The 27,092-nt window shown below is 35.4% G+C and overlaps 1 protein-coding gene across 3 annotated transcripts in view; it reads left to right on the forward strand.

Annotated features, from left to right (window-relative positions):
• The window catches only part of LOC123518460 (glycolipid transfer protein-like), a 93,906-nt gene that overhangs the window by 7,726 nt on the left and 59,088 nt on the right, over window positions 1–27,092 (forward strand). Inside the window, exons 3-6 of one of the 3 annotated variants that reach the window (XM_045279286.1) lie at window positions 514–569; window positions 1,355–1,473; window positions 6,129–6,279; window positions 25,023–25,341. In XM_045279286.1, coding sequence (XP_045135221.1) covers window positions 514–569; window positions 1,355–1,473; window positions 6,129–6,279; window positions 25,023–25,214 — 518 coding nt within the window. In that variant the 3' untranslated portion in view covers window positions 25,215–25,341. Of the gene's footprint in view, window positions 1–513; window positions 570–1,354; window positions 1,474–6,128; window positions 6,280–11,225; window positions 12,331–25,022; window positions 25,342–27,092 lie in introns of those variants that run through there. The other 2 variants (XM_045279287.1, XM_045279288.1) reach the window with 2 other exon arrangements.

Raw genomic sequence — 27,092 nt, forward strand, 5'->3', positions numbered from 1 at the left:
AACAATGATCATTCATTGAGATGCCTATCACTCCTTAGCACTCACTTGTTCACAGTAGCTTCATGAATAAGTCTTGATGCACAATAATGTGAGTTACGTGTAACTAATTGCCAGTCTTATTGTCGTGTCAACATGGGAGAAGGATTACCTATCCACTAATTAATAATTAGCATGTGGTGTTGTCAGCAAGGAGCTTACCTATCAAATTCATGGTAATGGACAATATGAGTATTTTATTGATATATGTATGGTTCATGAAGAGTTGGCTACCTTTAATATACTTTAGTGAGTAGATTAGGAACAAATTCTAGTATCCATATAACCTAAAATACATAAAAATATACCAATATAATCTGTTAGATAAATAGTAAGTGGAAAAAATCCATAACCTTTGATCTTTTAACAAAGTATCAATATGAGGTATCTCTGTCCTATTATAGTTAACAGACTTAGTGTGTCTAGCATGTTGAAGCTTTCCTCTTAGCTTTGTGCTTTCCTTTGTTTGTTTTTCAGATTTACTTGGTACTGCATTTTATGTAGTTAAAAAGGACATGGCTGGAAATATTGAGGTGAGTCATTTATGTACGCCTCTTTTAGTGCTAACTGTGAGGAGGAGTGGTGTTTGCATGTTGTGTGTGTGTGTGTGTGTGTGTGTGTGTGTGTGTGTGTGTGTGTGTGTGTGTGTGTGTGTGTGTGTGTGCATGCATGTGCATGTGCGTGTGTGCATGTTGTATAATGCCTTTGCTTGCTTTTATTGCACAGGGAAGCACATCCTCTCATCATTGCCTGTGTTATCCTTAACAATTCCCTCTTCCGTGCTAATGAATGTTTTCTATTAAAGAAATAAAATGAATAAATGATAGCCAAAAGAATAATGAATTGTGAAAAGCATGACTGTTGCATACTCTAACTTTGAAAATGTTATGTTATGCAATAACTACAGTAACCTTCTCCCTGAGTTTCATGATGTCTGAGTTTTGTGATCCTTGGGTTTCATGCAGTCCTAAATATTTACCATTCTCCATGAGTCTTGTGCTTTTATGACTTATGAATCATGCATTTATACAATTGCAAGCATCACAGATGATAAAAATGAATTCACACATGCTATGTATTGTATATGTACTTATTCATGTACTGGAACACAGATACTTTGTGGGTAAAACCACTTCTTGGCCACAATATTGTCACATTGGCTTGTGTGCCTTTGGTCAATGGCCTTCCTACATTAAGAAAATAAAAATAATGCAATTGGTATATGCCCTTGTAATGTGTGCAGGTGTTTCTCTATAAAATTAAGGTGGTTTTTAATTTTTCATTACCTAAACTGATGTTTTGACATGTTTGTTTTCAGAAACTCTATAAGACTTACAATAAGTCACCAGAAAAGTACAAGTTCCTCAATGACTTGATCTACCTGGAGAAGGAGGATCCCACCATATTTGCTGTAGATGCCCTCCTTTGGCTGAAGAGGTGAGAGGTGAAGTGGAATGTGATTTGCTTCATGGTGGCATATGTAAGAATCTGAATCCAGTAATGCTCATGGAAATGCTTTGTGTAATTATGACAGTGTATAGATCCTGGAGGAGGTCATAGACATTCACCGAACGATAATTTACTCCCAGCAAGGTCTAATAGTACTAGTTCTGCTCTGGACCAGTTCTGGTCTGACCACTTCTGGTTTGGATCAGTTCAGGGGGTGCTGTGAACTTTCCATTAAAGCTAGTTGTGATCTTGCTGAATGTTTCCCTTTATGTCTCACAAATCAAGGGAGCAGTCACAGCCTGCCCTCTAAAGACAACTCTCCTCCCTCACACAAAACTACACTATACACACTATATACACTTTACACACACACACACACACACACACACACACACACACACACACACACACACACACACACACACACACACACACACACACACACACACACACACACACACACACACACACACACACACACACACACACACACACACACATGGCCCGGTAGCTCAGTGGTTAGAGTGCTGGTTTCATTAGCCAGATGACCGGGTTCGATTCCCCGCCGGGTGGAGATATTTGGGTGTGTCTCCTTTCACGTAGCCCTGTTCACCTAGCAGTGAGTAGGTACGGGATGTAAATCGAGGAGTTGTGACCTTGTTGTCCCGGTGTGTGGTGTGTGCCTGGTCTCAGGCCTATCCGAAGATCGGAAATAATGAGCTCTGAGCTCGTTCCGTAGGGTAACGTCTGGCTGTCTCATCAAAGACTGCAGCAGATCAAATAGTGAATCACACACACAGGCCCTGTAAAACTACAACTAGATAAATACACACACACACACACACACACACACACACACACACACACACACACACACACACACACACACACACACACACACACACACACACACACGGTCCGGTAGCTCAGTGGTTAGAGCGCTGGCTTCACAAGCCAGAGGACCGGGGTTCGATTTCCCGGCTGGGTGGAGATATTTGGGTGTGTCTCCTTTCATGTGTAGCCCCTGTTCACCTAGCAGTGAGTAGGTACAGGATATAAATCGAGGAGTTGTGACCTTGTTGTCCCGGTGTGTGGTGTGTGCCTGGTCTCAGGCCTATCCGAAGATTGGAAATAATGAGCTCTGATCTCGTTCCGTAGGGTAACGTCTGGCTGTCTCGTCAGAGACTGCAGCAGATCAAACAGATCAAACAGTGAAACACACACACACACACACACACACAGTGCGTAGTGTAGTGGTTAGCACGCTCGGCTCACAACCAAAAATAAAAGGCCTGAGTTCAAATCCCAGGTGTGGTGAGGCAAATAGGAAAGTCTTTTAATGTGTGGCCCTTGTTCACCAAGCAGTAAATAGGTACAGGATGTAACTCGAGGGGTTGTGGCCTCGCTTTCCCGGTGTGTGGAGTGTTGTGGTCTCAGTCCTACCTGAAGATCGGTCTATGAGCTTTGAGCTCGCTCCATAATGGGGAAGGCTGGCTGGGTGACCAGCAAACAACCATGGTGAATTACACACACACACACACACACACACACACACACACACACACACACACACACACACACACACACACACACACACACACACACACACACACACCACTTAAAATAAAAAAATAGTGACTCCTAATCCAGTCTTGGAGTCTCCTTCTGCGCAGGGGACCATAAATGTCCCTAGGTTGGACTGCTCTCTTGGTAGTTACTTAAAATGCTTTGACACCTCCTTCAACTTTTTCTTCATTGACTTTTGCAACATTTGCTGTCTTTAATCTAATTTTCAATCTGTATAATGCCACCTCTCCTCTACTTCTCTGTTCCCTCCTACTTTCTTTGTCCTCATTTTTGTTCCAAAACTGGATGTTGTGTCTATGAACGCAATGACTTGACTTGCTTTTGTGCCCACACTCTTGTAACTTCCGAGTTTTTCACCATCTGGCTTCAACTCGATAGTCACTCTCTAACTAAATTTACCTGTGCTGTCTATCTCTCCCCTAACTCCTCTGACTATAGTAAATTCTTTGACCATTTAACATCTAAAGTAGAGCACATTCTGTCCCTCTATCCTTTTGCACGAGATCTCCATCCTTGAAGATTTCAATGTTCACCACCAGCTTTGGCCTTCCTCTCCTTCACTGATCATCTTGGTGAACTAGTCTTCAACTTTGCTATCCTCCTTGACCTAGAGCAACTGGTGCAACACCCTGCTGATATTCCCGACCATTTTGGAGACATGCCCAACATTCTTGACCTTTTCCTTACCTGTAATCCTTCTATTTATGCTATTACCCTATCTTCTATGTTGGGCTCTTCCGATCCCAATCTCATTTCTGTATCTTGTCCTATTTTTGTAATCCCTCCTCAGGATCCCCAAAGCGAAGGTGCCTCTGGCGTTTTGCTTCTGCAAGATGGTGGGACCTGAGGAGGTATTATGGTGATTTTCCCGTGGAATAATTACTGTTTCCGTGTCAGAGACCCATCTCTGTGTGCTGAACGCATAACAGAGGTGATAGTGTCTGGCATGGAGGCGTACATTCCTCATTCTTTTTCTCAACCTAAACCTTCTAAACCTTGGTTTAACTCAGCCTGTTCTCGTGCTATACATGATAGAGAGGTTGCCCACAAAAGGTACTTGAGCCTTCCATCTCCTGAATCTCATGCACTTTATATTTCTGCCAAGTCTGTTCTTCAACTTGCCAAACACTCTTTCATAAATAGAAAACGTCAAAATCTTTCAAACTCCAACTCCCTTCGAGATCTCTGACATCTGGCCAGAAACATCTCCAAATACTTTACTTCTTCATCTTTTCGTCCTTTATTTCATCCTGATGGCATTACTGCCATCTCATATGTCTCTAAAGCTGAACTCTTCTCTCAAACCTTTGCTAACAGCTCTACCTTGGATGATTCTGGGCTTGTCCCTCCCTCCTCCTTCCTCTGACTATTTCATGTCTTAAATAAAAAATTCTTCGTAATGATGTTTTCCATGCCCTCACTGGCCTAAACCCTCGGAAGGCTTATGGACCTGATGGGGTCCCTCCTATTGTTCTCAAAAACTGTGCTTGTACCTTGCCTTGCCAAACTCTTTCAACTATGTCTATCGACTTCTACCTTTCCTTCTTGCTGGAAGTTTGCCTACATTCAGCCTGTTCCTAAAAAGGGTGACCGTTCTAATCCCTCAAACTACCGTCCTATAGCTTTAATCTCTTGCTTGTCTAAAGTTTTTAATCTATCCTGAATAGGAAGATTCTCAAACATCTGTCACTTCACAATCTTCTATCTGATCGCCAGTATGGCTTCCGTCAAGGTCGCTCTACTGGTGATCTTCTGGCTTTCCTTACTGAGTCTTGGTCATCCTCTTTTAGAGATTTTGGTGAAACTTTTGTTGTCGCATTAGACATATCAAAAGCTTTTGATAGAGTCTGGCACAAAGCTTTGATTTCAAAACTGCCCTCCTACGGTTTCTATCCTTCTCTCTGCAACTTTATCTCAAGTTTCCTTTCCGACCGTTCTATTGCTGCCATGGTAGACGGCCACTGTTCTTCTCCTAAATCTATTAACAGTGGTGTTCCTCAGGGTTCTGTCCTGTCACCCACTCTCTTTCTATTATTCATTAATGACCTTCTTAACCAAACTTCTTACCCTATCCACTCCTATGCTGATGATACCACCCTGCATCTTTCCACATTATTTCAGAGATGACCAACCCTTCAGGAAATCAACAGATCACGCAGGGATGCCACAGAACACCTGACTTCTGATCTTTCTAAGATTTCTGACAGGGGCAGAGAAAACCTAGTACTGTTCAATGCCTCAAAACATCAATTCCTCCATCTATCAATTCAACACAATCTTCCAGACAACTATCCCTTCTTTTTCAATGACACTCAACTGTCCCCCTCTTCTACACTGAATATCCTTGGTCTGTCCTTTACTCGTAATCTAAACTGGAAACTTCACATCTCATCTCTTGCTAAAACAACTTTTATGAAGTTAGGCATTCTGAAGCATCTCCACCAGTTTCTCTTACCCCTCCAGCTGCTAACTCTATACAATAATTTTATTTATCCTTGTATGGAGTACTCTTCACATGTTTGAGGGATTTTCACTCACACAGGGTGGAATCAAAAGCTTTTCGTTTCATCATCTCTCCTCCTTTGACTGACTGTCTTCATGCTCTTTCTCACTGCCAGAATGTTGCATCTCTTTCTATCTTTTATTGCTATTTTCATGCTAACTGCTCTACTGATCTTGCTAACTGCATGCCTCCCTTCCTCTTGCAGCCTCGTTGCATAAGGCCTTCTTCCTCTCACCCCTATTCTGTCCAGCTCTCTAATGCAAGAGTACTCTCAGTCATTCATACCTTTCTCTGGTAAACTCTGGAACTCCCAGCCTGCTTCTGTATTTCCATCTTCTTACGACTTGACTTCTTCTAAGAGGTAGGTTTCAAGACATTTGTCCCAGACTTTTGGCTAACTCTATTTGATCTTTTAGGGAGCTGGCATTTGAGTTTTTTTAATTTTTTTATTTTGTTGTCCTTCACTGGCTTTCCCTCTTGCATGAAAAAAAAAAAAAAAAAAAAAAAAAAGCATACAAGGGAAAGGACTGTAGATACCTTGCATTGTCCTCAGAGCACTGGAGTTCACAGTCATCTTCATTAAGGGCCTGTGTGAGGAATACAAGAAGGGCATCACCACAGACAGGCTGGACCACCTTGCAACAGATGCCTACAACAAAACTCTTAAGTGCTACCACTCCTGGCTAGTGCAGAATGTCTTCAAGGTGAGTCATGAGATGGCTATTCTCTTAATGATTGTTTCACATGTATTCATATGATTGCCTCATGAATTTGTAGATGTATGTGCAGGTAATTTGGATTTATCAAAATTTTATTTTAATGACTGTCTACTATTACAATAAACCCTCAGTTTAACAGGCTAAGAATAGGTTTCATGTTGATAGTGTTGAGGAATAAAAAGGAAATTAATGTTGGATATTAATAGTACTCAAGGAAAACAAAATTTATACACAGTTACCAAGTTATATTTACAGAAATTGCACAAATATACATCAAGACACAACAGACACTCCAGGTCATATATATCATGCACAACATAGACAAATTCTCCTTTACAGTACAACAAGCAAAATGATGATCATGAGATTCTTAATACTGCTTCACCATGCACAACTCACAATAATCACAATAACCTTACACCTCAGTATTCAAATTTTACTGACTCAGCACATCCGGTTTGGAGACCCCAAAAATATAAAAAAAAATGACTTTTTGTGAAAAAAATATATTTGGTAGGTATACATTTTGGCAACTATCTCGCAAAGATTTAAAAGGAAACTTGCGATAGTTTCCCTTTAAATCCCGTTTAAAGGTCCCGCGCTCAACCACGTGCAGCAGCTGTGCGTTTGTTTACATCAGCAGAGTAAGTTTTTTTCCACCCAATTCTACGAAAAAATGCTAAAATCTGAACTTTTTGTGTGTGGATATGATATGGCAAGACTGACGACGAGTCTGTGTGGTATCAGTGTTCGGTGGGTCGGTCACAGGGCTCAGTGCTCTCGTAGCTACAGTCACGCCAGGATGCTGCGCTGTTTCTCGCGACCTCTCTCAGCCCATATCTCAAAACATAAGTTATTCCCCTTCTAACGTTAACCTTGGAGCCAGTTTTAGCTTGATTTCAATGAAACAAAGACTAAAAGGCAGAGGAATACTTTCTCTTCAAATCATCGTCGCTGTTTTTTTTATATATGTCTGGTTTAATTTTATATTAATATTTTTGGTCAAAAAGGCAAAAAAACACATTTAAAAAAAAATCATAAAACAAATTTAAAAGCTGAAATGAAAAATCTAACGACGAAGAAACATTTCATATTATAACGTCTCTAAGTCACAGAAAAATGAAGGTTGTGGGGCCAATAATAACGACGGAGATTCGCTTTTAAATTTTCGTTGTAGTTGTAGTTGGAGGGGGGGGGGACAAGAATGGGGGTCAATGTCTAATGTTGATGTAAATGATGCCAATACTTCACAACATAAAAATCAGAGCGATTCATGCATATTTACCGGAGATATGGCACCCCCGATCTAAACCGGACTCTCCCCTTAACACATTCCCTGCAATATGACCCTACGGTGGGTCATCAGTTACTATCCACTGTTGCGATGCGAACCACCGGGTGGGTTGTACAACAGTTTTCACATATATCACATTTTAATCTTACTATTAATAGAAATTGGATTATATAGTAAAATTGCAACAAACTATGTGTAGAAGGGCATAATAAACACGGATTGATAAATAATATGAAGCTTATTTTGCTTTTAGTGTTATGAAAATTATATGAAAAATAATCTTCTTGTTTCCATATTTTCTTTCTAATACATGTAAAAAAAAAAAAAAAAAAATATATATATATATATATATATATATATATATATATATATATATATATATATATATATATATATATATATATATATAATTATCTTACATTTTTTTCCTTCAGAAATACATAAAACTTTTCTATAACAACTCATTGAAACAGATATCACAATTAGACTTTCCTTGACAAGCTTTAATGATTTTTTATTAATCTTTTATATTTTTCCTGATATTGTTTGGACAAATTGTAAAAAAATCCTGCCATTGATGACCCTTTTGAATTGCATACATAAATAAACACTAGTAAAGAAACAAAACATAATAAATAAGAAAATATCTGCTATAAAAATTAATTGAAAAATACTTTTTTCTTTTTTTGTAATGCATGTAAGAAAACCATAATATCTTGCATTTTTCATTCAGAAGAACATAAAACTTTTCTATAACAAATAATCCAAACTGAGATATCACAATTGGACTTTCCTTGATAAGCTTCAATAGTTTTTTTATTGATCTTTTCATAATTTCATAATTTTCCTGATATCATCTTTATTATCTTATTTTATCTTCTCTCTCTTCTGTTGAACTAAGTTCACCACAGAACTTTATAGCATTTATTTTCTAAATATGCAAAACAAAGAGACAAAAATCTATAAACGAATTTAGGAAAAATATAGTACAGTATAAAGATGCACTGAATATCGACAAATAAAGTATGTCCACCAGGGGGTTGTATCACAGAGAAGTCATAGATTTTTCATGGTATGTGATGCGACCCACTGGCTGGCAAACACTTTGAGGTTGTCAGTTCGTTTGGATGTCTCCCCAGACAACACACTCTTCTTGCTTTGCTGGCTTGACCAGCACTGACATGATGACAATTTATTTGTCTTGCAGTGTGGGAGAGCTCGCCGTGCTGGCAATCACAGGGAACGTGTTAATCCCATCCCAACAACTTAATCAATACACTCATACACAATATTTAAGATACCAGACAAACAAAAATAACTCGGAGAAACTAACCAAGCAAGAGTTAACCAGTACTCTCAAACATTCATACATTTCTCTGGTAAATTCTGGAACTCCATGCCTGTATCTGTATTTCCAACTTCCTATGACTTGACTTCGTTCCTTGAAGAGGGAGGTTTCAAGACATTTGTCCCTATCCTTTGGCTAATTCTATCGGCTCTGTAAGGAGACTGACAACTGAGTAGGCATTTTTTTCTTTATTATTTTGTTGCCCTTGGCTAGTCCTCTTCTCTGACATAAAAAGGAAAAGCTTAAAGTTCTTATATATGGTAGAAAATGTAAGTACTCATGAAACGGATACAGATTCCAGTTGCTCATTTCTTGCCACTTGGCCTAAACTTGCTCTAGGCTGACACAGAGGACAAGATGGTGGAAGTGGAAAGAAGGAGGAAGCCTGGATCACAGCCTCTATTATTTCCCATGGGTGACCCAGCTTGCAAGCATCTGGCAGCTGGTTCCCATTTTCTTCCATAGAAAGAGGTGTAGCTATGCCCACATGACCTGAGTAGACACTCTTTTGTCTCTCGTGCTTGAGCAGGTTTCTCAGCCACAAAGAAGTCAGTGCGTGGTGCTTAAAACAAAGGGACACCATACTTACACACATAGTCATGTGTGTTGGTGAAAAAATTATCGCAATTATCAATAAATTGATAGTGAGAATCTTATCGGCAATAACTGGCAATAAATATGTCACCCAATAATTGATAGCGTATAAATCGAGAAATCTGAAATTCTGATACTTAATAGTGATAATGATGTTGATGTTTCAGATAAAAAATGGTAAATCCAAGTCTTTATTTTCATATTTATAGAAAAAAAAAAAAATCAAATTAATGTTTTATTTAATCTCTTCACTAATGAAAAGTAGTGCTGTAAATAAAATAACTATTTTTGCTTGTGAAAGTTAAAAACTTCAACATAGGTACTTATTTTTCAAAAACTAAAATTATCAATTAACACTAACTAGTTTGAAACCAAAAGTATTGACGATACCAATAATTCGGTAATGCAGGACAAATAATTATTGGAAAACTGATAATCTGATATTGTTATTGTGGTAACTTATCATGATAATGCCCACTAATTCTTACATCCACACTGCAGAACGTTCATGAAAAAAAAAACTGTTCACATTTGATATGATGGTACACTGAATACTTATTGAACAATGATAAAAGGGCTAAATATAAAAGACATGCAACACAGTTCATAAAAAAAAAAAAAAAAAAAATATATATATATATATATATATATATATATATATATATATATATATATATATATATATATATATATATATATATATATATATATATATATATATATATATATATATATATATATATATATATATATATATATATATATATATATATATATATATATATATATATATATATATATATATATATATATATATATACATACATACATACATAAATACATACATACATACATACATACATACAGTAAACCTTTCTTTATATTGGATCAATTGAGGGAACCCCTTGTCAAAATATCTGAAAAGCAGAAAAATCCGTCTGCCCACCTCATATAATAGCGAGTGTTCGATATAAATAAAGAAATTGTTTGCTATATGGAGTCTATTATACACATATAAGTATGTACTATGAAGACTGTAAAACACTTTTCATCATTCAAACTTATGTCTTATATACGTACACTACAGATACAGTACTATACTTACCTATAGTATTTCTGTACAGTTACTTCCATGCATTGTCCTTCCTCTTGGTGCCTTTTCCAAACAACTCGATCATCTTCAATTTCTCACCTATGCTCAGACTTTTCCTCTTCCCTTTCTCAGAAGGCACAGCACTAGCCTGGGAAGCCATCACAACTCACAAATCATCAATCACAAGGCACAAATCACAAATAAGGCAAGTGAGGGTCATGCGAATGACCTTAGTTGTGATCAGTAAGACAGCACAATGCAGAAATGAGTCATCCTCATGTGTGGGGGATGTGTTGGGGGGGAGAGGGCATAGATGCCCAGTTGGCGGGAAACTGTACTGGATGCTTGCCACTTAAATCGCCACACATCCGATCTAGACAAAATTAGCCTAGTGGCTATATAGCGTCTGAAATAGCTGATGTCCGACTTGTAAGTGTCTGATATAGTGAGGGTTTACTGTATATAGTATATATTACCCTTTTTTTTCTATGGTGTAAAATGAAAGGCAAGATTAAAGTTAGTTTTAGTGTCAAATTCTTTTGAGTATTATATAAAATATTTTTCACCTACAAGCTGCAGAACTGAAGTAATTTTTGTTTCAGGTGGTGGTAAAATCTGTTCCTTACAGATCTGTCCTTATCAGATCCCTTTATTATGGTAAAGTAGGACCAGAAGCTGCTTTGTTTGAAGATGTTTCATTGTACACCAAACGACTTGAAGAAAATCTGACAGTAATAGTACAAATGTATGATGAGTGGGGCCTTGATAATGACCTAAAGGTGTAACAGGGTGTGTGATGCATTTGGCAGACTACCTGGTGAAGAGATGAGGTGTGAAGTACTTGATATGAACAAGATCTGTCAACTGCATCCGTAATGGAAGTTTTGATTATAACAGTAATGCATTTAGTTTTGAATTTTTGTGAAGGGAAACATATGTTGAATATACATTCCTAGTCTTTTCTTCAAGATCAGTTGTTATGAATGGATATAAAATTTTGATGTGATAATGGAGAGGTAATGATTAAAGCTGTGCATAAATTAAAAACAATCAAACTGACATTTCTTTGCAGTATGGCTCTTCTTACAAATATTACAGGAAACTTTCTGCATTTATTCTGCTCAAGTTCTTTAGTATGTTATTTTGATACTATAACAACTTTACCACATAATTAATTCTCATTATATCAGGCTGAGTAAGTAAGGATTAAGACTCATGAAAGTAAGCTCAAAAGCAAGAGATGCTGATTTCCTTCATGGGCAGTTCATTGGGTTGTGTGGGACCAAGAAAGTGTTGATATGAATTTCAGTCATACCAGTGATGTGCAATGCAAATTGAACATGCAAAATCTTTTTATTAGCTTTTACAGTTTCCTATCAAAGGCAGCCATAATGTCTTGAGGATTGTTTTATTTGATTTATAGTATTTATGATGACTTTATTTGAGTTGTAATAGGTTTTATGTATATCATCTTTGAGGCAGTAATGTCTTGAAATTAATTTTAGACAGGTGTGGAGAATTTGTTACTGTATTCCCTGCATTTATATGCAAATACATATGCATTTGCAAGATGGAGTTGTCAGGTGGATATCAGTAGAAGAGCTGCTATAATCCTCTGAACTTGAGGTGTAGAAAAATCTTTAATCTTCCTTTGTGATGGATGTGTCATTTCATGAAGCCTTGAATTTTGTGGTGCTGATTTCTATTTAAGCATGAAAAAATAAGTACTGTATATATATATATATATATATATATATATATATATATATATATATATATATATATATATATATATATATATATATACACACTCGACCCTTGAAACAACGGACCTCCCATCAATGGATTTCGGAAACTATGGACAAATTCTGGAGTCCGGACGAATATTAAAATGTGCGTGATTGTTCGTTCCCGGCAATTGTTGTGCGGTAAACTTCGTTTTCTGTATTGTTTATTAATATTTATTAAACTGACCATGCTCATGTCATCTATTTCAGGTTATTTGTTGTACTTAATGCTTTGTAATACTGTTTGAATGATTTCTTAATGATTACACAGTATTTTACGTACATTTTATACAGTTTTTTACGTACTTTTGCAAAGAACGGATTTTTGCAATCTACGGACAGGGTCGTGCACGCATTTGTCCGTTGTTTCGTGGGTCAAGTGTATGTATATATATATATATATATATATATATATATATATATATATATATATATATATATATATATATATATATATATATATATATCCTACTTTGGTGTTTTGACCAATACCAAGGAAAGGAGCATAACTTTCCGACTGTTCCTATGTATATTACATTTGTGCTGAAATGAGGCATTAAGTACTCTTTGAGACTGGGGTTATATGCACTTTTGAGTCATTTATCTTTACATCAGTGATCTGAATCTAACAAACCATTGTTGAATATGCAATTTTTTATCTATAACTACTTGTCCATCCTGCTTGATGTATAGAGATATATAAACACTCCTGCCACTTTGTCATTAAACTACACACCTTCAACTATTTCATATGTCATGATGTCATAAGATGTACCTGTTGTAGCCATTCTTGGCTTTCCTTGTAAGTGAAAGTACTGATGGCCTAGTTGTTGTCAAATAACCCCAAAGTGAAGGAGTAAAAAAAACAAAAACAAATTCTTTTAAAACACTAGATGATTGATGTCTGGATCCTTGACTCTTGTCTAATTGAAATATCTTGAATCTGTGCAGGAGAATATTTTACCCAGTCATCTCAGGAGTGTTGGCAGACTAACTCATGTTTGCCTCTGAAGGTTTGACTGTGATGTTCTTTTTAAAAAGTGTTATTGTTATTATGGAAGAATGCAATCACCATCACCTGTTGTACTGGCTGTTGAGGATACAAGAATATATAACAATGTGTAAAAAATGGTTGCATTTTACCCATCCCAGTACATACACCACATTACAAAGAGATATATTTTTGGCATCCTCACTAAACCTGATAGCCATTTCAGCAAGTGTGTGTGCAAGCAGATATAGCTCACCAGGTGATCAATAGTTTATATTATGTAATGGGATTGTTGACTATTTTTAGAGTAGTAGTGGTGCAGGCTTGCAAGAAGGCTTTGCTGATGCACATTGTAGGCTCCTTTCCATTGCAATCAACTTTTGAATGTATTATGTAAACTTTATAACTAAATTTCATAAAACAAAAAAGAAAAGAATAGAAAAGACCCTAAATTGTACTAAGTATGTTTGCTCATGGAAAAATACCCTAAAGAGCATCATAATATCATCCTTCTATGCTTCTTCCAATGTGTGTCAGCTGAGTAACATGTCAGACCTGCTGTGGGTGTTAGGGGAATTTATCAAAAGTTTATAATGCAATATAATGATGTATAGTAAGTGAGAGAATGCATTCCTGGCTGATGTACTTTGTGTATGAGGAGATGTTAAGAGTGTGTTGAAGTTTTAATACTATTGTTTAACATGATTTACAGACATTTACAGGGTAAAGAACAACATTGACAGTTTACACCATTATCTCTTGTTGATTGTAAGTCAGGAATATGTATGCTTTCCAGTCATTGTTGCTTCATAGTCCATAGTAGAAAGAGAATTCTAGAGAAAATTTTAAAAAATTAGGTTACTTACTCATTCATTCAAAGTATTTGACTTCAAGGAAGACCAAAAGCTTTTCACAATTAAACTTAAACTACAGAAATGATCTACTGTAAAAAGTAGAAATGTGAAAACTGAGAATACTTTACTTGTTAATGTCATGACATTAGCTCTCAGGAAGTTGCCCTCTACTAGAATGATTCTTACAAAAAATCCAGTTTTCATGCATTTGTATCTCATGTTCAGAATTTATTTATTTATTTATTTGTTTATTTATTTATTTATTTATTTATTTATTTATTTATTTATTATTGTTATTATTATTATTATTATTACTATTATTATTATTGTTATTATTATTTTTATTTTTGTTATTATTATATTCATTATTATTTTATTTTATTTTGCTTTATTTATTTACTTATTTATTTTTATTTTATTTATTTATTTATTTATTTTTTTTTTTTTTTTTTTTTGGAGGTGGGGGAAGAAAGAAGAAAGCTTAAACCAGTAAGTAGTGTACTGGACACACTACCTTTGCTGGAGGAGGTATTTTCATAATGTTTGTAATAGTAAAAATTAAATATTCAGTTTATATAGAATTGAGCAGTAGTGAAATACATAAAGAGAACCCATTCTTTAAATAAGGATGATAAAGTGTTTCTGTTAAAGGCTTATACATTTGTTCATAATTTATCATTATGTACCATTTGAGACAGCAAGTATGAGAATGGTCAAACTGTCAAAGGTTTGAATTAGTAATGTGTTGCAAAAAGTGTGTATTTCCAGAATGTTGTACTCTTTAACCAATAAGGATATGAACTACATCAAAGTGACTTGTCAAAGAGCTGCAAGCTGTTTTTATATATGCAAAATTAATCTTTGCCATTTTTACGGGTACTATTAACTCTTCAATTGCATTGTTGAGTTTATATTTTTGTTACAAATAAGCAATAATGTATCAGTGTTTAGTGATCGTCAGCATGAAAGCAGCTTGATAAGCCACTACAAAAAAATTGCCCAGATTCCAAGCAACAAATTGTTAGCCTTCTGTTTCTGCTGAGAAGCAACAGGATCACAACTCCACTCAGAATCCCATACCTATGTGCTTGTACATTCCTGGGTAAACTGAGACAGCAGCATGGAAGACAGTGTGCACAATTTTCTACCACAGAGCCTAAAAATCAGGTCAAGTACTTCATGGAAAAATAGATGAACATTTATTGAAGACACAAATAGAGTCTAGATATCTGAGAGGATACTGTATAGCAAGAGTTAAGGAAGGTGAGATATTTGAATTGCCTAAAAAAGTACAGCTTCCCCCATGGAGACATGTAGATATCTGGAATAGACTACATAGAAGAGGTGATCAGAACAAAGAATGTACATTAATTTGGGAAGGAAGAGAATAAATTGGACATATATGACTATGGAGTGTAGTTAGGTCTTGTATATTTTAACAAAGTAAATACATGGAAAAATGAAGGGTTATTAGAAAAATAGCAAAAAGTTTACATTTGGTCTTATCTGTTCTGCCTTGAGTAATGTGTATGTTCTACAATGGTGTCAGTGAAGAGGGTTGAACTTCCTTTGTAGAAAATGGTCCTATAGTAATCTCTATCATGTTCATCTCATAGAAAAGGACTTTCCAGAGCTCTGCTATTTCACATATCAGGATAGATCATTCAAAACACTGAAATAGAAATATAGTCTTAGTTATACTAGATTTTGTGATAATTAATGGTTAAACAGTGATCAGCTTCATCTGAGGTCAAACTTCTTACAAGCCCTCCATATAACCTGATTTATTTAGTGTATTTGCCTTTTATATTTTGGTGTTTTATATTTTGCATAGTGCAGAGTAGTTGTTATATAGTCTAATGTGTGCACATGAAGCAAAGTATCAAAACAAACTTTACAACTTTTAAATTAGTTAAGTTCCTCAAATTCTAAGCATTATAATTCAAATTATGGTGTCCAAACTTTGTTTTAAAGTTTTCATGACATGTACAAGAATGTAAAATTTAGTTACATCAGTTGCATATTGATACTGCCAAACAGATTTGAAAACAAAGTTGTCTCCTTCAGTGTTAAAACATGTATCTGCATGAGCATCTAAGCTCACTGCAGTATAAACTGAATGCAGTTGGATTGGGCAGGAAGACACTCTCTCTCTCTCTCTCTCTCTCTCTCTCTCTCTCTCTCTCTCTCTCTCTCTCTCTCTCTCTCTCTCTCTCTCTCTCTCTCTCTCTCTCTCTCTCTCTCTCTCTCTCTCTCTCTCTCTCTCTCTCTCTCTCTCTCTCTCTCTCTCTCTCTCTCTCTCTCTCTCTCTCTCTCTCTCTCTCTCTCTCTCTTTGTGTCCTTAGTGGTCACGTGGATTAAGGCGCCGCATTCTGCCACGATGGTAGTAGATTGCGGGGCATTGATTCGAACCCCACTAATGACATCTAGCAGCTATATGGCCTTTGTTGCCTAGCAGCAGGACAAATTACTTCATTGGAGTGGGGTTCCCTTGTGATGACTTAATTTGAGGATTATTTAATCCTTTAAATCTCTCTCTCTCTCTCTCTCTCTCTCTCTCTCTCTCTCTCTCTCTCTCTCTCTCTCTCTCTCTCTCTCTCTCTCTCTCTCTCTCTCTCTCTCTCTCTCTCTCTCTCTCTCTCTATATATACATTTTTATCATCACATTCATTGTCTTCAAAAATTTCAGTGAAGTTGGTTGTTCTCATTGTATGTAATTTTTCTGATTACAATTTTGAACTACAAGTGTATAAAATTTATCCTTTCTTCACCTTGAGAAATATGTCTTGTTGAATCTACAAAATTAATGTTATCACAATTCTGGTGCAAAAGCTAGATCCCCAATCGTACACTTAATATTGATTATTAGGAATAAGAATACTTCAAATGTATTTCAAACATATTACTGCCTCTTTTTTTTTCATCCCCCTTGTCTCTCTTTTTGTTATATTTGTATCTTTGCTTTTTTTCTCTTCCTTTCCTTTTTTTCATCTCTTTCCTCCCCTCTTTCTAAGCCTGTTGCAGCTGCATTCCGTGAATTTATCATATTACATATACATAAATGCAAAGTAGCATATAGTTTGTGAATATATTTATTTTAGGAAGTTAATGTAATAGTTATTATTATAGTTAATAGTGACTAATAGTATATATATTTTGTTAGATGAATTATTTCAGCTTACATTGAACTTGAGTTTGTGAATGTACTTTGTAATATGTACGTGCAGTACATGATTTGGAAAGATTCACTAGTAACAAGCTCCATGATACACCAATAATGCTACTGGAAAGAATGCCCTAGGAAACTCACACACACACACACACACACACACACACACACACACACACACACACACACACACACACACACACACACACACACACACACACACACACACACACACACCAAAAAAGAAAAATTGTAGAAGTCCTAATTGAATTTGACTTCATTACATTTAGGTGAACACAAGTATAGTAGTAATTGTGATATGATGAACAAGAAAAAAATGTCATAAAGAATCTGTTTGGCTGCCAAGAGTAACAAAGTACAATGAATCTAGTAATCAATGCATAATGATGCAAAAAGCCATCATGTCATGAGCAGAGGTATTTCCTTATTTGTAAAAACAGGGAGTGTGTTTGTTATGTATTTTATTTCCAGTTTACTGTGGCCATAAATAAATTATATGTCAACAAATGTTCAATAATATTGTAGTTTAAAGAGCCTTTATAGAAGGTTCATCTGCATTTGGCCTAATTTGCTGGTCAGGTGAGATGCAGGAAAGAGAAAGGGTCTGTTGTAGTACAGCAATGATGTACATGCTGTATGGCTCTAATGTTGATACCTGTATGTGTTGTGCAACTGAGGATTGCTCCTTTATCCTGTAGGAAGCTAGATATGAAGGAATACTTATGGGAGTGACAATATATATATACAGGCAACCCCTGCTTAATGTAGGGGTTACGTTCCTAAAAAACCCTTCGTTAAACAAAACTTCGTTAAGCGAACCGATTATAACTTGAACTTCCATTGAGAGTAAACAAAGCGAGAGTGCATCATAGTACAGTGAAAAGGTTTAATGAAAGTAAAAATTATGAAGTTAAACATTTAGGCAGTTTAATTTAAGTCATTATAGTGTACACTAATGTATGTATGAACGTAACTTTATAATGTTGATGATCTTGAATTTATGAAGGGTGGGAGAGTGAAACAGGAAAGACACTAACTGGCAATCTGTGGAATGTAAACAAAGGGAGCATCATTGTATCACATACAAAACTTATGTACCACATTTCCACAAGGCTTTCCATTTTATCCATTGTAGAGTCACGAGTTCAGGTGGTTCTTTTAGCTTGCAAGGAAGATACAGTCTCACCAGCCTTCTTAATAGAGTCTGCTGACTTGAAAATAGTAGAGACAGTAGATGGAGTCAAGATGGTGGCGAGCAATGCTATTAGTTTTCTCACCTCTCGTGTCTGTGAATAATATCCAGCTTCACTTCGAGAGTAAGAGACTTCCTGGTCTTCTTAGCAATGCTAGGCGACATTGCAGGGCGTTTTGGTGGTAAGTTGAGCGAGGGAAGACGAGCTGTTGCTGACACTGTTATTGTTTTGAACAATAACAGCGAGAGGCACTGGTGTATTCAAAAGCCTGTCGGCTTGTGTGATACAGTGGGGCTTTCAAACTTGGAAAAAATTACCTGGATGAAACTTCGTTAAAGCGAGTTTGGTGTTCGTTAAACGAGCAGATGGTAGTAAAATGAAACCTTCATTGTAGCGAAATTTTGTTGTGTGAACCTTCGTTAAGTGGGGGTTGCCTGTATATATATAAATATATATATATATATATATATATATATATATATATATATATATATATATATATATATATATATATGCATGTGACTTCATGCCTCAGCTGCTTGCTCCCTTTTGTTGTTGTTGTTGTTGTAGTTATTATTATTATTATTATTATTATTATTATTATTATTATTATTATTATTATTATTATTATTACTATTACTATTATTATTATTATTATTATTATCATCATCATCATCATCATCGTCATCATCATTCCTCTTCTTCTTCTTCTTCTTATTATTATTATTATTATTATTATTATTATTATTATTATTATTATTATTATTGTTATCATCATCATCATTATTATTATTATTATTGTTAATATAATAATTCTATTATTATTATTATTATTATTAATGTTGTTATTTGTAGTCTTTTAACTCTAAAAGGAGACTTTCCTATTGATGAAAGAAATAATTATTGAAATTCTCTTGTAAAGATGAATTACATGAAATGAGAACACATCATGGGGTTGTACAGTAATATGTCACAGAAGGATATAACGTATGCACAAGTATTGCCGCTTCACTACTTTAATTGCTAGCTACAGGGTGCACACTTGAAATTTATGCTTTATTTTCTGTTAAAAACATGTGCAGTCAGCAGTTAGCTGTAAATAAGGCAATTATATATTTTAAGCACATTTCAAGTTGTTGTTTGATGTGCACATCTTTGTCTTGGTAATAAATGATAAACATGTGGGTACTTCCAGCAGTCAGTAGTGACTATGGTACTTGTAACAGCATGAGGTATGTCTGTGTTGCTGTTAGAACCACTGAATCATGTTTTGAGCACTTTCTGTAACTTCTTGGAAAGCATTTTGAGAAATATATACTATTATGTAGAAGCAGTTAGAAGGTAGCCATGAACTTAAGACTTGACAAACTCAATACAACATGTGTATGTGTGGATGATCTCTGTTATCTTTATGCACTTATTTATGTTTCAAAAAGCTTTGTTGCATTGCATGCATTTATACTGATGGAAGAAGGTACTGCAAAGTGAAGAACATAAGGATTATACTGTATCTTGATTCTTCATGATGAACTTATTGGTTGGTCAGTAATGATATCCAACATGCATTTGAGTATGTCTCCATTTTATTAGTTGTTTATATGAAATAATATCTGAAACAGGATGAAAAGAAGCAAGTGTATCTCATGTCATATATAACATCATTCCAGTCCTTACTTTCTCCTTTTTTTTTTTTTTTTTTTTTTTTTTTTCACTGTTTGCATTTTGCATTACTTTTCATTTATTATTTTGTTACTAATATTTTGATAGATATTACTTTGCTTGATCTTGTTTTAGTTTGTCACTATATGTTAGTAGGTATTTGTGTGTGCTTTCTATATCTGTATCCATTATCAATCTGTTACTCTATTTGGCAGTACTTATTTCTTTTTATCTGTGTTTCTATTTTTTTTTTTTTTTTCTTGACAATATTCTTAGCTTGTAGGTGATTCCCTGTATATGTACTATGAGGCATCAAATAACATTTACTCATGTCTCATGTTTCTTCAGGCTAATAATTTCTTACAGCAATACAGCCAGCATGAAATTTCACTCCATTTTGAATATATTCATGGATGGTACTTTCTTGCTCCAATTTTCTAATGTTCAATTGCACCATTCATTCATTGGTGGTTCATAGCTCAAAGAATTAAACAGAGGCTTGATGTGTGTGTGTGTGTGTGTGTGTGTGTGTGTGTGTGTGTGTGTGTGTGTGTGTGTGTGTGTGCATGCATGTATGCATGTGCACCATTATGGAACTATTGGAATTTAGTCAGTGTGAGAAATGTATAATCTTTTTATAACATGACATTTTTATATAGTTAATGGCTTTTGAATTATACATGACCAGTAGGAAACTTGTAGCTTTTCCTTTTAAAGATATTGTAGTCAATAATTTATATTTTATGAAGTTAGAAGTGAAGTGCATGCTGTTATACACATTGTTCATTTTATTACACACACACACACACACACACACACACACACACACACACACACACACACACACACACACACACACACACACACACACACACACACACTTCCATTGAATATTGTATGATATAGAGTGTGTAAACAGTACCATGAAGAAAAAACTATCTCCTGTGGTGATGACATAAGAAAACTCTCAAGTGTTCAGTTTTTGTTTTAGTTTTGTGAGAAAGAAAATTATGTCATCAAGACAGATCTTTGAGTGGTGGTGCACATGCAGTTAGTTATTAACAATATTGTCTCTCTCAATCATTTTGATTTTTTAAATTTATTTTTTATATTTTTAGAGCAACATCCCAGGAGTTTCTGAATGTGCAAGTAGTGTTTTTAGATGGTGGCATGTAGATCTAAAAGACATATAATTAAATGAATGAACAGCATCATTACCTAAGTGGTGCCTTTCTAAGGCATTAGTACTTGTTTGCAACATATTATTCTTTGGATCCAAGTTAATGTGGTATATATTTATGGCTTCAGATGAGACATACTTCAAAACTGTCTGCTAATTATAGCAAGAACATCTTCTAATCTTGTACTTAAATATGTACACATTTACCTCACTTATATGAAGTATATCATAGGATGTGTGTGTGTGTGTGTGTGTGTGTGTGTGTGTGTGTGTGTGTGTGTGTGTGTGTGTGTGTGTGTGTAATTCACCTTGGTCGCCTGTTGGTCACCCAGCCAGCTTTCCCCATTATGGAGCGAGCTCAGACCTCATAGAGCGATCTTCGGGTAGGACTGAGACCACGACAGACTCCACACACCAGGAAAGCAAGGCCACAACTGCTCGAGTTACATCCCATACCTATTTACTGCTAGGTGAACAGGGACTACACATTAAGAGGCTTGTCCATTTGCTTTGCCTCTTCCCGGGACCTAAACCTGAACCCTCTTGGTTGTGAGCCGAGCGTGCTGACCACTACACCACTCGGTGTGTGTGTGTGTGTGTGTGTGTGTGTGTGTGTGTGTGTGTGTGTGTGTGTGTGTGTGTGTGTGTGTGTGACCAAAGCTTAAGATGTTTAGGTTTCTTTGTCATGTTATGTGACACAAACCCTTACAGTCGGTTACATAGTAAATGGAGAATAAGAGTTGGTCTCTATTAACTTTATGAAAAATGGTGTACTTGACAGCTTTTTCATTGTTCTTTATACAAGTCAGGAAAACCTATGTACAGTTGCAAATGGATAATGGTATATTGTGATAATTAAGTATGAAATGGAATAACAAGGTATGAATTAGATTTGTTTTACATGTATGAGGGCATAATACTGAATGCATTAAGGAAATGTCTGAAAAAGTTTCATCACTGAAAACATAATGTTACCATTTTTTTATTATATTAAAAACTTAAGAAAAGTCAAATCATATGATATTTCAGTGAAATAACATGCCATAATTATCAAGCAATAGTCATTAGAATAGCAACACATACATATCATTCATTCCTCTCAAACATGTTAGGTGTAAGACAGCATGAAAATATTTATTGACTATGTATTTAATATTTATCAAACTTATACCCTTGAATTATCATTAATTTTGTAGTTTTCCTTTCTGAATACACCAAGAACCCTATCCTCTCCCCTACATTCCATCCAAGCACCTGCCTCAGGTTTTTGAGGTGTTTTTGGCATTGTATTTTCTTCAGAATGTTTCTGTTTCCAATTCTCTATTCCTGAAACAAGGGTACAGTCAATTAAATTGTTGACTACATGTTGTTTTAAGAATTTGTAATCATGCAGTAGAAAGCCGATTACAAAAAAAAGAATAAAATAAATAGAAAAAAATTGCTCAAACAAAGAGGAGTTTTTTTAATGGTTCCTTTTTGTAAGAATGATTAAGATACACTTTATAAAATGTGTGTTAGCATTGCAGATGTCATCAAAGGTGCATCATGCATACTTTTTTGTACAGTATACACATGGTGAAATTTACTCAAGTTAACTATAGAATGAATGAATTTATAGTAAGCAGTACATCAATTATACTAGTATGGGCATATCTACAGATTAGGAACACATGGAAAGCATGTTAGCTTTGTTAGAAGATAATCTTGACAGTAGGGGTTGTAGTGGTGTTGTAGACTAGTAGTACTAGCAGTAATAGTAGTAGTGGTGGTGGGGATGGCAGTAGTGTCTTCAGTAGTGGTATTGATTATATATAATATATTTATATATATATATATATATATATATATATATATATATATATATATATATATATATATATATATATATATATATATTTAAACCGCATAAATTTGCTGTCCAGTATGTATATAGGTGCAAAGTCTCCGCTCTAAAAAAAAATGAAAAGATTATAAAATAAGCAGAGAGAGAGAGAGAGAGAGATCTTTATAAGATCAACAAGTATGTAGTGAAACCAATGAGGACAAGTTCTATTCAACATACAAGAAATCTTTCATCAATAAACCATGGTGAAAAGTATGATGAATGTTCAGAGAATAATGTGAAATGTGCTGTGATGGACCATATTTTATAAGAATAATTTATTTATGATCATGTACGACACTGAAGACTAGATACAAAATCTTAGCAAAAGTTAGGGATCTAAATATCTAACACAATCAGGCTTGGATTATGGTAGAGTAAGAGTCCTTGTGTATTTGGTTCCATAATACGCTCTCTTTGCAGACTTCCATAAAGTAGGCTGACATTCCTCTTTTAAGATTAGTGACTGGGATATGGTAACACACACACACACATTTTCATGATTTAATTCTAATCCTTTATATCCGAACCTCATTGGGAAGGAAAGATTCTTACTGATCATACCTGAGCAAGGGCCTGTTCTGCGTGAATACAATCATGTCTCGTTATCCACGGTGGTTAGGTAACAGACACGACTGTTGATGAGGCAAATTTGTGTAAAATTAGTTTCCCCACTTAAAAGAACACCCGAGCCACAAAAACCTCTAAGTACAGAAAACTGCATAATGTACTACCCCTGCATACAATGAACACCATAAGCTTTGAGACAACAATTTGAGGGAAAGATATTCAGTGCTTAAAATGCTTGGTAAATGTTTAGAAAACTCTAGTTGAAGAATTAACTTTTTGCACATCTGATGCAGTTTTATATTTTCTATTCAGTGTTAATAATTAGATTTAGTGTAAATTATATTTCAAAAATTTATATATTTAGTCTTTTTATTAAAATGGTTGATGTTGGACGTGAGCGTTGATGTCTCATCCTCAAGACGCCGCCCGGCTTTTTGTTGCAAAACATTGTCCTTGGGTGAGACTTGACAATTTTGGTGGTAGTGACGGTGGTGGTAATAGTACCTTAAGTGGAGATGGTGATGACAGTAATGGTGATATATACATTAATGATCATAATTTTTCTATTACCATCAGTAGGTGTTGATCTTTAAATTTAATGCCAAAATGAACCACAGTGCCAAAAAGTGTCACTGCTTGAAAAAACGCGTGTGTAATTTTCAGAACATGGTGCAATATTATTATTTCAGTCATTATGAGTACGAATTTTGAAAATTATCAAGATCTAAATTATAATTAAAGTTATTTAGAATTATATAAACTCACGTTTTATTACGTCATTGTGTCACGCAGAGCGTCATGCCCATAAAAAAGCGACTCGGCTCGTATATTCCGAACGGGGTTCAAAATTTAATTCGGTCAAAGTTCTGACCCACTCATCTCTGCTTTTCATTCCACCCATTCTCGCCAAGGAGTCATCATAGTGGTAATTGAAATAATTTGCACCAGCACATGTATTTCAATCACGAACATATTAATTTTTCCTTATCCCATCTTCTCAACAATTATCTTGGGATATCCGTGATGTGACATACACACACCTGACCTTCCAGTCAGTTTGTCTTATCTGCCACATCCTTGCTGACACTTACAGCATCGCAGGACAGGGAGGAACGGAAGACCACACCGACCAACCATTTCCGGAATGCATTCAGCCTCGTCCTCGCTTGCATTGGTTCGCATGAGTTCATACCCCCTGACTGAAACCATCTTTCACACGGATACGCCACGTCTCGATATACCACTGTTGTGTCGCTATATAAAAAAAATGCCAATGTGTTCATAGCTAATTGTTTTACTTTATACTTGTAGTATTTTAAGGAGAGTCTTATCATATTCATCTCGAAGTGTGTGTGTGTGTGTGTGTGTGTGTGTTTTGGTAGGTACGATTTTTTTCCCTGTAGTACTATATACAGCTGATCTACGAAAGTTAATCGTGTGTGTGTGTGTGTGTGTGTGTGTGATCCAAAGTAGTAGGTATATATGCGCACCATCTATCAATAATTAAATGAGGAGTTAATGTAAACTGTGCGTGCTCAATGAAGCGCTCCCCAATCATGGCCAGAGTGTGTCCTCCCTTGAATAACACAAACTACGATATTCTTTTATGTACACACGCAGCGAGAGAGAGAGAGAGAGAGAGAGAGAGAGAGAGAGAAGAATAAGAAACGAGTTGATACCTCTCTACTATCGCTTACCTGCCTGCCTGTCGCCTTCCCTCCTTCTCTCCCTCCCTCCCTGGCTCCTTCCCTCCCTGCGAGTCAGCGGGAATGTCACACCTGCATCATTCCATATTCTGCTAGCCATTATTCGTCAGACTCGTCACGCCGCAGTCACGGGCTGGGCGTACATGAAATAGTAATACAGCCCATCAAATATTCAGGCGGCAGCGAGGCAGATGCGAGGGAAGCCAGCAGGACCCAGAGAGAGAGAGAGAGAGAGAGAGAGAGAGAGAGGATAGTTTTTTTTTATATCTTAGATATCGAAGTGCTGGAAAGAAATTGTGTTTTTCTAGACGAGAAAGGAGTTCTATTATTACTATTTTTATTATTATTATTATTATCGTTATCATCATTATTATTATTATTATTATTATTATTATTATTATTATTATTATTATTATTATTATTATTATTATTATTATTATTATTATTATTATTATTATTATTATTATTATTATTGTTATTATTATTATTATCAGTATTGTTATTGTTGTTGTTGTTGTTGATTTTGTTGTAGTTATTATTATTATTATTATTATTATTATTATTATTATTATTATTATTATTATTATTATCATTAAAATCAGTATTAGATTATTATCATTATTAATGTACATATATTTCACTATATAATAATTTATAATCTTTATATTTTGGTAACAACTCTTATTTTCTATTTCCCAATGCCTGGGAAACAAGGAAAACACTGATATCTATTTTTAACTTTATATTTCTTGGCCAGGATAATAAAATTTACGAAATTTACCTATTCTCATTGGGAGAAAAAAAAAGCGAATTTGAACTTTGAACAAAACGATATATGATCCAAAATTAGCATTAATTATTCTAGGATTACACAAATGAGGCAATAAGACGTTAGATATGAGGAGTTTCCCGCAATTTATACATGTACTGTAACTTACGTAAAGTCTGTCATGATTTCATAACATAACTCTTGGTGGCCGTGCACACCGTATTCAGAAACGCTCTTCTCTCTCACCACGACTATCTTCCAAGGCTACAGAGATAATTAGCGAGGCTTTTAAGAGCGTTTCTCCAGTTAATATTGTAGAAATATTGTCACTGCCTCTAGAACCATAAAAACACTTCAGAAACTCCAGTAGATTTAAATAAAACCTTTTGAAATTGTGTGGCTGAAGCATAGAAGTGTTTCAGAATACGACCCCAGCATATCCTGGTGGAAGCGTTCGCCTTGCTCCTCGAAGTCCTGCCCATGTTCTTAAATTTATCACGATGAGCGTTGATGAAATGAATCTTGAGGGACATACTGCAAGTTTTTCATTAAGGTCTCAACAAGCTATGGTGTCCAGGCTTCATATTCAGCTTCTTCCCTTCGTCTTCGTCCTCGTCTTCTCTTTTCCTCTTCTTCTTCTTCTTCTTCTTCTTCTTCTTCTTCTTCTTCTTCTTCTTCTTCTTCTTCT

The sequence above is a fragment of the Portunus trituberculatus genome, chromosome 43 (genome assembly GCF_017591435.1).
Source record: "Portunus trituberculatus isolate SZX2019 chromosome 43, ASM1759143v1, whole genome shotgun sequence".
Lineage (NCBI taxonomy): Eukaryota > Metazoa > Arthropoda > Malacostraca > Decapoda > Portunidae > Portunus > Portunus trituberculatus.